At 41.7% G+C, this 12237-nt stretch overlaps 1 protein-coding gene across 1 annotated transcript in view; it reads left to right on the top strand.

The window, feature by feature from the left end:
• The window catches only part of LOC127451440 (caskin-1-like), a 146493-nt gene extending 134270 nt beyond the window's left edge, over nucleotides 1-12223 (top strand). Inside the window, exons 15-23 of the mRNA XM_051716153.1 lie at nucleotides 56-152; nucleotides 434-537; nucleotides 2035-2145; nucleotides 3288-3389; nucleotides 3484-3622; nucleotides 3969-5167; nucleotides 5291-6026; nucleotides 6180-6699; nucleotides 8685-12223. Coding sequence (XP_051572113.1) covers nucleotides 56-152; nucleotides 434-537; nucleotides 2035-2145; nucleotides 3288-3389; nucleotides 3484-3622; nucleotides 3969-5167; nucleotides 5291-6026; nucleotides 6180-6699; nucleotides 8685-8781 — 3105 coding nt within the window. The 3' untranslated portion in view covers nucleotides 8782-12223. The remainder of the gene's footprint in view (nucleotides 1-55; nucleotides 153-433; nucleotides 538-2034; nucleotides 2146-3287; nucleotides 3390-3483; nucleotides 3623-3968; nucleotides 5168-5290; nucleotides 6027-6179; nucleotides 6700-8684) is intronic.
• The last annotated feature ends 14 nt before the right edge of the window (nucleotides 12224-12237 follow it).

Raw genomic sequence — 12237 nt, 5'->3', positions numbered from 1 at the left:
CACATAGTCTGCAATGATATTTTGATTTGATTTTTTTGATCTGTTTATCCTGTAGCTTCTGGCCACGGTTTTGTCCCAGTCAGCCAAAGCTAAAGAACACCTCCTGGAGCAGACCAAGTCTTTGGATCACCCTGCAGTTTCCACCACAAAGGGTTAGTGGGAATTTTAAACAACTCTTCTAAAGAGAAAATGGCATAATATGTATTTTGTCACAAAGAACTCTTTCCATCCTAAATGTTCTATCATTCCTTCACAAATTAGAAACTTGGCTACTTTTTCTGTGCCAGATGGTTACATTAATAGCTGTGGGTGGGAGGAAGCAATGCAAGGATCTGATTGGCTCGGGTGGCTAGTTGGTGAGGAAACATAAAAGGGGATTGGTAATGAAATTGCGAAGCACGAATGTGTATGAATGATCTCATGGTTCTTTCAGGACCCTCCTCACGCAGTCAGAGTTTATCAAGCTGTCCGCTTCACGAGCAGCCATGTGGGGAGGCGGTGTCCCAGAGGAAAGGGGAGGCGCTGCCCGAGGGGAAGGTAAGGAGACTCTCACTCTAGCTTGAATCACACTGTCCCCTTACCTCACCCTCAAACAGGCACACGCACTCTCACACACACATGCACACACACACACACAAATATATGCACTGCCACCTGCACATCCAGGATGCTGTCCCAGCACTTCCTCTCAAAGCTGGCCTCATCGGTATTACGAGCACTGGGTTGTGGTCAGGACAAGGTGAGTGGGCTTCATTGCATGCTGTCCTTACCTGCAGGCATCTTTCAGCCACTCTTGTCTGATATCGACAGTTATTCCTTTTTTGCTGATCCATTTCTGATCATTCATCTCATTTTCTTTTCTGCATTTTGAAAGTCTATTCTAATTTTTGCATTATTTGCAGTAAATTTCACCTTTGGTTTCTTTTCAGAGAGTACCCAAGAATGTAGATGTGTGATTTGAATATGAATTATGATATTTTAGGGGTGAAATAGTAATGGATGTGAGCAGGAGATGGTGTTGTCTACCCACATTGTGACTTGCGGAATTGTAAGAATGATTGAACAGTTGCAGCAGTAGAGTAAATGTTACTACAGTATGCTGCCTATGTTTTGCTCTAAAAGGTTAACAACAAAGCAACTGAACATAATAGTGTGAAGGTATTAAAGGCACATTTCACCCAAAATTTGTTGTTCCTTTATCATCCTATAAACACTGAGTTTGTATGTCGCAGCTTAGCTTGGTAACATATATTCAAAATTTTCTGTTTTTTATGAAGTCATTTTTACAATTACCTTAAATCACAAAGGCACCAGTCTGACAATTCAACTAATCTATCACCTGTTTTCAGTATTATCATTTCAGACTACGTGTTCCACTGTTTAGTCACATAACACAGAACTGTAGTTGACATATTTGTCCCCAGTGGGGCTTTGGAGCTGCTGAGTAGAACTGCTCCATGCTGGATGTCTGGTTTTAAGTGCCATCTGTTTAAAACAGCCCTATTTTTGCTTGCTGCCCACCTCTCTTTTTGGCTCTCCTACACAGAGTTAGATTGCATCCTCCCACTTCAAGAGGAATGGCTTTCCAAAACAGATACTGATTCCCTATAGAAAGTTGTTGTTTTTATTAGATCTAAACCTTGCCTAGAACATTAACAGGGGTCATAGTCATAATTAAAAAAAATAATTTAACTCAAAATACCAATTGCCTGGATCTTGCAGCCACTAGTTTTTATGATTTACAAAATAATTTCTTTGCTCTTTAGTTATAAACGGGAGCTCTTATTTGCTACAGCTTTTCTATTGCCAAAACAAGTACCCTGACAAAGAGCAATAATTCTTTATCTAATATAGGACAAAGACAGAGCAGTAGGGGAAGGTGTGAATTAATTTATGAACTACTGAATTTGAGTGAAGTCACTGGTCACTGGGACTAACTTTCTCACTTTGTTGGCCTGGCGTCTGCTCCACCCTCAGTATCCCTCGGCATTGGGACCCAAAAAGTGATAGACTGCCACCTATCTTCTCTTCTAGAACTCAGAGGCTGTTATCGAATGGCTGAGTGAATTTCAGCTGCAGGTGTATGCTCCAAACTTCATCAGCGCCGGCTATGACATTGCTACCATTAGCCGAATGACCCCAGAGGTAAGAGTTGTCCCCTCCCCAACCCCGTCCCAAGCCACACTAAACTGTTCACGTCACTTTCCTCTTCCCTAAATGTAACCCACTCACAGACCTACTCAAACCACAGAAAAGAAGTTGGAAGATAAACATATCAATCAGTTTTGAACTAATATGGCTGGCAATGAACCAGGAGCACAAAAAGCCACGTGCAAGGCCAACAGGGGCATTATGGGAGTTAGAATCTGATTGGTCTTCCTGTCCAATGCAAGATGAAAGATCACACCCACAAAACCAATCCCAGACTGTCATGGTTGTGGTAAATGACAGTAGCCATGTGGGTCTTATTTTGTCCTATTTATTATGTGATTGTGTTTGTTTGTATTTTTAAGGGAATACAGTGTGTAGTAATAGAAAGTGTCTATAGTAACAGATACATTTAGACCCACATAGTAACTGTTCAGCACTCTGACATGCTGTTGTGAATGACCTGTGTGTACATAAAATAATAAAAACATCTAAATAAAAGATTTTATTTTATTACAAAAACAGGCTTTGCTAGTAATATCTTGTTATATTTGCAAATGTAGTGAGACTGCAAATTGTGCAATACAATTATAATAGGTTATTTCATTATATTTATATTATATTACAGAGTGTAATCTAGTCTATGGCTAATGATTTCCTTAAATGAATATTTGAGCAATTCCTAGAAGCAGCTCATCTATGCCTTTTTAATTATAATTAGCCAACAGTTTCATGGGACTTATGTGTTGTTATTACTGAAAGCAAAATTAACAGGAATTCTATGGAAGCACTGAGGACATGCTCAATTAGGATATGCTTGAATTAGATAGTTATGTTTGAGGGTACTCTGAAAAGGCTTCTTTTTCTCACCTGCTGTTGTTATTGTTTTGCCTTTCCCATTTATTTTTATTTACATCAGCTTCTATCATTTTGCAGCTTATTGGCTATCAGAGTGTTTGATATGCTCAGTTGTGCATGTCTAGTTGTATGCGTTTATCTTTTTAGGTGTATATGATATGTTTATATGTACAGAATGAATGCTACTTGGTTGAGTGTGTTTGTGTGCATAAGGTCTTAGGAGCTTGAATGTCATTGGCTATGGATTTGATGGTTGGTGGGGCTCCTGTATGTATTTTTAGGATTTAACCGCCATTGGAGTGACCAAACCAGGACATCGAAAGAAGATAACTTCAGAGATAAACAAGCTTACTGTAAATGAATGGCTGCCTAACAAAAAAACTGTGAGTTTAATGCACACACACACACACACACACACACACATTTATTTCGATACGTCCAGACATGTATTTAACATTATTTGTATTGAATTTATAGGCAACTCTAGGAGAGTGGTTAGCCATGATTGGGTTGAGCCAGTACCACCAAGTTCTGGTCCAAAACGGATATGAGAACATTGACTTTATCACTGACATCACTTGGGAGGACCTTCAGGAGATTGGCATTATAAAGCTTGGTAGGAGAGACAATGGACTGGAATGCATCATGTTAAAGCATGTGATTGCATATAAAGTTTATTATACAGGATTATAAAAAAGTCACTCTGTTTTCACTAAATTTGAGCATAGTTCAACCAAATCCATCTGTCACAGGACAGATCATAGTCTAAAAAACCCTATTTTGTTTATAACTGAATTTTGACAAAATATGTAAGTTTTGCATTTTGTCTTTGTAGGGCAGTAAATTTGAAGCAATTTGAAACAAAAATGTTTGAATCACTCATTGTGAAAGCCAATGTTGTTTTTTACTAAACTGCCTAAGCCATGGTAGTTCACACTCTGTCTCAAATCAAATTTCCTTAGGACACCAGAAGAAGCTTATGCTGGCAGTGAAGAAGCTGGCAGAGATCCAGAAGTCCTCAGACGGTCGCAACACATTGCGCAAAAAGCCTTCAGCCGCTCAAGATGTGATGGCCATTGAGAGCCCGCCCCATGACAGTGGGGAGTGTATGTCCCCTAAAATGAGCACTTTCCAGGACAGTGAACTGAGCGGGGAGTTACAGGCTGCTCTCACTCGCCCTGCAGATTGCCAGGATGGCTCAGAGGTCAGAAACACCAGCACCCTGGGTGCACAGCAGCAAGCCCAAAGTCTGCATGAGAGCAGCATTAATAAGAGCCGAGACTCAGAGGAGCATAGCGGACCACCCAGGAAGGAAGCACGTACCATGCGTCAAAGCAGCCAGGGAGGTCAGAGAAGTGTCTCATCAACTCAGCTTAAACCCCGCCAGTCATATCCCCAAGGTGCAGGACCACCCTACACGCCACCGCAGACCTCCACCAAAACAAAGCCTCTGACTTCACAAACTATGGCCGCCCCACAGGGTAAACCAAAACCTAGTTCTCAGCTACTCCAGCAGACAGAAAAGCCTGTGTCACCACGTTCTCTTCCCCAGTCCCCCACTCACAGGTCCCATCCCCTCCCAGCTGCCCAGCCTGTGGAAACTATGGAGGCTACGCCCCCAGGACCTGCCATCTCAGTGCCACTCCTATGCCTGCCACAAGAAAGCGATGAACCTTGCGATAAGCATGGACTGCCTAAAAAACGTGCCCACAATTTTAATCGCTATGCTGTGTCTGACGGTGAGCAGGAGACTGACGAGCTAAACATATCAGATTCAGGAGGAAAGTATGCTACAGTACAACACCCCCGGGTGGGCCGCAGCAACTCAATGAAAGGGCAGACGGACAAGAATGTCAACCGAAGTCAGTCCTTTGCACTCAGGCAGAAGAAGAAGGGTCCACCTCCACCTCCCCCCAAACGCTCCAGTTCAGCCATCTCAAGCTCCAGCAGTAATCTGACAGAAGTGCCCAAGGAGACAAGCAGTGGACCCCTACTGGAGGTCCCCTACCAACCACTAAGGCGTGCTAGCGACCTGGGTGGCACTGTGGATACGGGTAGTGCAGGTAGTGTGAGGAGCATTGCAGCCATGCTGGAAATGTCCTCCATTGGAGGGGGTACCAAGGGTCTGGCTCTGCAGAAATTTGCAGGTCAATATCTGCAGGTAAGATGATAGTTCCTTTGGGTTTTTGGATACAAGAAAACTAGAAAACTATTCTATCTGAAATAGAATAGTATATTTAAGCAATTTTCTAGTGCCTTTATGAACATACCTTTTAATTCACAGGTGGGTCCTGCAGGAGCAAAGCAACGTGATGCCATTGGACTGGATGGGGAAGTAGTGAACCGTCGCAGGACCATTAGTGGGCCAGTCACTGAGTTGATAGCAGCTGCTAAGCGAGGACCACAGCCTGGGTCAGAGCCTGTCCAGGATAGACCACAGCCAAGTTCCAGTGGAAGCTCTGCGGAGAACCTTCCATTTGCTGAGGATGGAAACCTCACCATCAAACAAAGACACAGGCAGGGCAAGGATGAGGCTGAGGAAGGCACAGACATGCCATACTCTCTACCCCCTGGGGAGCTTTCACATGTTGATGCCACAGCCACACTGAAAAGGAGGGTACATAGTACCAAGCAGCAACCCAATGGCACCAAGTTCCACCTCACGGAGTCAAATACGGTTAAGCGACGGCCCAAGAGCAAAGACAAAGATGCAGAGGAACTTCAGGATGGGCAGATGCCTGCACACTATGAGAATGGGACTGGCACAATTAAAAGGCGCCCTACATCAGAGGTGACCGTTTCAGAGCAGCCCAGGCCACAGGAACATCCTGAGAACTCGCCCCGTCGGGACAGTGCAGACCTGGAGGGCCACGCTACTGAGACACCCACTCGTAAGCCTGTCAAACCCCCAGTGTCGCCCAAACCTCTTCTGGCCCAGCACATGAAGAAACAAGGACCTCCAGCTGCCATGACCAAGAAAGCCCCTTTTCCTGGACCAGCCGGGGCACCTGGCAGCCCAGGTACTACACAGTGCGGCCCTTTCTCTTGCCCTGTCTTTACACAATTATGTGAGTATCCCTTAAAGTCTCGTAGCGTCTTGACCTCGTTGGATCAAAGTCCACTCAGTCTCTCTTCCCATCCCTTTCCCTATGTCTTTTGTTCTCTATTTACAGTTGAAGGAAAGAAAGTACCTCCTCCGGTCTCACCGAAACCTACACCTCCTCCTACGGCTCCCAAACCATCCAAAACTGTTCTGCAGTCTTTGAATGCAACACCTAACCCAACTCCAACGCCATCTCCAGCCAAACAGATGGTCACCAGAGTGGCCAGCACAGCTTCTGCCCAAACCAACAACTCTGTCAAGGCTACAACCCCACCAGCCCTGAGTGCCCAGACCCCTCACACACCCCAGAGTCCACACACCCCACAGACACCGCAGACACCCCAAACCCCACAGACACCCCTAACTCCTCAGACATCAGGCCCCCCAACCCCCATACCCACACCCCCACCTGTGAAGCCCCCTCGCTCCTCAATCAGTGGGGTGTCTATGGACAGTGCAGCTGGTTCAGGGTTTATGGCAGGCGTAGTGACAGTAGATGCAGTGCACCAGAAGATAGAGGAGACCAATGCTTCACTGGCTGCAGCCCTGCAGGCAGTTGAGGAGAAGATCAAGGAGGATGGGCATAAAGAGTGAGTGTCACAAGCCTTTAAACATACAAAATAAATAAGTTATTCTCAGTGACATCACAGCATGATGATCAGCATTTAATGTCCAAGACATGAGTATAAAGTTGTTACAATATAGTGGAGTGGAATCAAGAGGATTTAAATATTATGTAAGCTGCAAGTCCTTCAAAACAAGTGATGAATCTTGAGTCCGCAGCTATGGTTATTACAGAAGCAAGTGCTATCATTTAGCAAAGAAGGTTTTTTTCTGTTAGATTTTTTTTTTATTCTTCTATTTACACTCCTGTGATAGCCCCTAGAATGGTAAAAAGTTGTGAAATTTGGTATATTGATTGGGGATCATTCCTGGTAGCTATTTTGGGGTCATTAGCTTTCAACTTTTTGCCTAGAAACAAAACATCATAAAATGGTCAAAATAAAACATCATAACATCAAATCATCATAAAATGGCCAAAAAATATTTTATTCAGTAGTGGCCAAAAGTTTGGAATAATGTACAGATTTTGCTCTTATAGAAAGAAATTGGTACTTTTATTCACCAAAGTGGCATTCAACTGATCACAATGTATAATCAGGACATTAATAACGTGAAAAATTTATATTACAATTAGAATTTTTTTTTTTTTTTCAGAACTTTTTAAAATAAAGTTCTCATCAAAAATGCAGCAATGACAGCTTTGCAGATCCCTGGCATTCTAGCTGTCAGTTTGTCCAGATACTCAGGTGACATTTCACCCCACACTTCCTGTAGCACTTGCCATAGATTTGTCTATCTTGTCGGGATTTTCTCATGCACCTTACAGTCTAGCGGATCCCACAAAAGCTCAGTGAGGTTAAGATCCATAACACTCTTTTCCAGTTATCTGTTGTCCAATGTCTGTGTTTCTTTGCCCAATCTAAACTTTTCTTTTTGTTTTTTTGTTTCAAAAGAGCCAGTTGTATTTTGTCTTTGAAGACTGTAGCGTACACCTTTGTATGAAATCTTCAGTTTTTTGGCAATTTCAAGCATTGTATAGCCTTCATTCCTCAAAACAATGACTGACGAGTTTCTAAACGAAGCTGTTTCTTTTTTTCCATGTTTGACCTAATATTGACCTTAAGACATGCCAGTCTATTGCATACTGTGCAACTAAAAAACAAACACAAAGACAACGTAGAGCTTCATTTAATGAACCAAATAGCTTTCAGCTGTGTTTGATATAATGGCAAGGGATTTTCTAGAACCAAATTAGCAATTTAGTATGATTACTCAAGGATAAGGTGTTGGAGTGATGGCTGCTGGAAATGGGGCCTGTCTAGATTTGATCAAAAATGACTTTTTTCAAATAGTGATGGTGCTGTTTTTTACATCAGTAATGTCTTGACTATACTTTGTGATCACAGCAAAATCTGTGCATTATTCCAAACTTTTGGCCACCAGTGTATATAAAACAACATGACCTAAAGTCATGCCTCTTCTCTCTTTATGTTCCTGGGAGCTTGCGGAATACTATGATTAGGGGTGGGTAAAAATACAGCGGGAAACTCTTGAGGTAAAACCATTGATATTTCAGTGGGTAAAGCACAATGATAAATGTCCTTCGTCTGCCACCGAAGTACTAAGTTCTTGCCCACAAGTCACCATCCTATGCATCCTTGATATTCGGCCTTATCAAGAACACATCCAGGTAATTATATCCATTCTTAGTATATGCGTTCTTGAGTATTGGAATTAATGACTATATATCATGGCAATAATACCCAAGGTTAAACCCATTTGGTTACAGCGCCACATATTGACCAAATGTTATAAAGTTCTAAATAAAGGCAAATTTATTTTCAGCCTTTGAACTTTTCCTAAGATCACCACTGGGGGCGCTTTGACCAAAGAAATCTACTTAGCCTCACAATGTACATGCCATTTGTGTGCTTGGCCTCATAACGATTTTTTGCAGGTTTATTTTAATGTTATTGTAATAAAATATTTGGTGTGTGTTTATAATTCACAGCTCAATGGCTGAAAACAAGAGCACAGTGAGTATCCTTGACGACATCAGCAGCATGTTCGATGACCTGGCCGATCAGCTGGATGCCATGCTGGAGTGAAGAGCACAGCTTGTGTCTCTGTGGCACAACCTCAGGGCCCCGGGAGAGCACAAGGGCACAATGACCAATCACAGACCCACCCATCTACCCCCCCCCCAATCCCCCCTCCCCCCCAATGAAACACCCATCTCTCTTTTCTTCCCCTGAGTTGGTTTGCACAAACCCCGAGCTGATGTACCTCAGGACTGGGCATAAGACCATCCAGGGCTTTAGACATACCAGACAAGAGCAGAGGGTGGAGAGGCAGAGGTTGGGTTTTAAAACAAAGAACCTCAACTGTCTGTTCTTTTTTTTTATTATTCAGAGTCCTTGGAGTATCTCAATATATCATGAGCAATTATTAGTAAAATAATATGAAAACAATAATTACTGTAAATGAAATAATAGTATGGTATATGTACATTGTAAGCATGAAGAAAGTTTGTATCTATACAGAAAAAAATCTCATAGTGAGAGTCATGCATTAGTACAGTTATATATATAAATATATAAATATAAATATTTTATGTTTTTATTTCATGTAAAATGGTACAGTGTTGAGACATTAAAATACATATAAACTTTGATGACAGATATGTGGATTTTTCTATGATTATAATGGAGTTATAAAAAAAAAACTTATGGCTGGCTTAAACATCCTGTATGTTTGGCTGTGTTCTGCTGACGAGTGTTGTGGGCTGTGTTGAATGTAGTGACTGAAGTGGCTGTTTGACCCCCTGCTCTGTGCTTGCTCTGGGCTCCTGCTCTGTGCTGCTGTGTAACCCTATACTTTTCCATTCACATTCTGCCTGTGTGAACTCATACATTCCTGCACAGCTTTCCCATTCCCTCTCTCTCTCTATTCCTGCCCTTATCTTGCGCAGTGTCCCATGTGCCTTAACATGAGAGGTGACCTCAGTGCTGCTAACACACAAGCAAACATGCGAGCAAGGCAAGACAGGCCCCATGTCCATGTGTTAGGCATTGCCTTATGCCAGTGAAAGGTGATGGTGTGCTCTGATTGGGCAAGGAGGAATGACCTAATCCTGCGTCACCTCAATACCTCAACCATCTGCAAGATGATACACAGGCTGTGCCCAAAAGATGAAAAATGCTGCCTTCATTGGCAGTATATGGAGATAGGAAGGCAACAAGGCAAATCCATATCCCATGTTTGCGTAACAAACTGTCTTCTAAGATGCCTTCATCTGGTTGGTTTTTGAAGGCAGCATAGATGTGTTCCCATCTGCCTATGATATTCCACAACCCTGTGTGTGCAGTTCAGCTGTTAGTTGAAAGAATAAGAATGGCATCTGAAGGAGTGGTTGAAAGAAATACATTTATTTATAAATGCTAATCTTTTTTTTTTTTTTTTCAACTTCATTTCTTATGAGAAATAAGAATTATTTTTTCTTGGTTATCTCAAGTTCACTTGAATTTGATTTAGATCATCAGACATGATGTTATAGTGCCTGGGAATTCAGGCTGAAACCAGTGTCCTTATGAGGTACCTTTATACACAAAACGCTGTCTGTAAAGTTGACTGACTGGGCAGCAAAGTACCATGGTAGGCCATTTTGTAGGCTTTTACTTTATGAGTGACCTCAGAGGCATGGGTGAGCACAAGGGGAGCCTTCTTCAGTGGATGGGGTCTAATGATTGAGGACTGAGAAGGTTGAACGTTAGAGGAAGCACAAAATGTGGAAGTTGCAAACGTGCATGGGACTTTTAAAGACAAAACAGGAACATAAAAGAAACATGCATGTGAGAAGCTTTGAATGGACAGTGTAGTGAACTAACAAGGATTTTGTGGAAGTTTGCAATATGGATATGTGTTTGAAGGTTGGGTGCACACCATTTCCATCTGCCAATGTCCATTTCAGTATCCACTGAAAGCCTGCATGCAGTCTAATGTCAGCACATTGCTCAGTAGCTGTTTAAAGGTGAGAATGTACCATGGTGTGCCTGCTTTGTACTGCATCCCCCAGTATTGTCCAGACAGGCATGTCCTTAATGACCAAATCTAGAACAGTAGTCTGAGACCGAGAGTAGGTTATGCATTACTTAAACTATCCGTTCTAGCAACCATAACAGTATCTGCCTGGGTTAAATAAATTCAGAGAATCACTTTAAATAGCTTTAGATGGACGTTTTGAGGGTAGGATGAATGATGCATTTGTAGTCAGAACACATTAAAGTTTGGGCTCTGTGGACATGTAATGTTTTCAGGTGTAACTGGCAGGGCACAGCTTGCTGTTATGATGGCACTGGTCACAAGTGAATCTCTTGCAAGCCTCTGAATGTCATTATCTCATTGCCAGCAAACTCTCAGTCCTTCGTTACTTTAACCATCCTCAATGTTGCCATGACAATCTTCCTGCTCATTATTAGAATTGCCACAGTATCCAAATGATGGTCCTGAAATGGTTGAGTAATTAGAATAGAAAAAGGGCCCAAAGGTGATATGTAGGTCCCACACTGCTATACTCTCTTGAAGTAGCTCCATAATTAAAAAGTCCCTTCACCTGATCTCATAAATAATATTTGTAATATTTAAGTTATGAACAGAGTTTATTATAGATGTTTTCAACAAGTATTTAATGATGCAGTATCAATGGGGCTTGTTGATGAAACTGAAAATATTTGAGATAAGAGTTTAAAGTGTCTTCTTGGCTCAGTGTTTTAAATGAATTGTAAATGGTAATTTTTAGAACTCCAGTTTTCTTTTTTAAGGTAGCTTTTTGTGATAAGTTTTTGGATCGCCATGTCTTCAGAAGAAATAATTTGTATATTATGCAATGTTAAGTTTTTTAAAACATGTATGTGCCTTGCTTAAGTTTGTTTTATTTTGTCATGAAGTCTTTCATGTTTAAACTGTGTAGACGACATGTGGTCTCTTTCAGCTTTATCCACCAGATGTTCAGAATTATTTCCCTTTTTGTTGTGGTCTGCCTGTGAACACAGTGCAGATGTCTGGCTTGGGAATAGCTTTTATGAAAGCTTTATCATGCCTTTTGCTTCAAAGGACTTGGTCCACACCCATCCCCACTTCTTCTTTGTATATAGCTGGATGTTTGTCACTGAAAATTCATCCTTTTTTTAAAATTTCTCCACTTCAAAATTCTCATTGCAGTCATTTTCTTAATGTCATGTTTGCTTGTTTTTTCTTTTGTCTTTTTTAATACCTGAAGAAAAATACAATGAAAAATAATGAAATTGTGAAAACACTGAAGTAAAACTTATTGTTGGTGCAAGATGTTATTTAATATGAAAGCTGTTTTCCATCCTATTTGCAGAGACATAAAAAACTCTCACTGCTCAGTGTGTGCAGGCTGTATATTGTGTTGATGTTCTGCCATTGACTTGTATGATACCTGCTGTGACTGGCATTGGGAACAGTGGTGTGCTTGCAGTGAATGCACCAACAGCCACCTGCTATAAATAAACATTATTTACAAACATTCTCGTCGCAGTCCA

The sequence above is a fragment of the Myxocyprinus asiaticus genome, chromosome 14, assembly GCF_019703515.2.
Source record: "Myxocyprinus asiaticus isolate MX2 ecotype Aquarium Trade chromosome 14, UBuf_Myxa_2, whole genome shotgun sequence".
NCBI classification, from domain to species: Eukaryota; Metazoa; Chordata; class Actinopteri; order Cypriniformes; family Catostomidae; genus Myxocyprinus; species Myxocyprinus asiaticus.
This window is presented reverse-complemented; position numbering and strand designations above follow the sequence as displayed.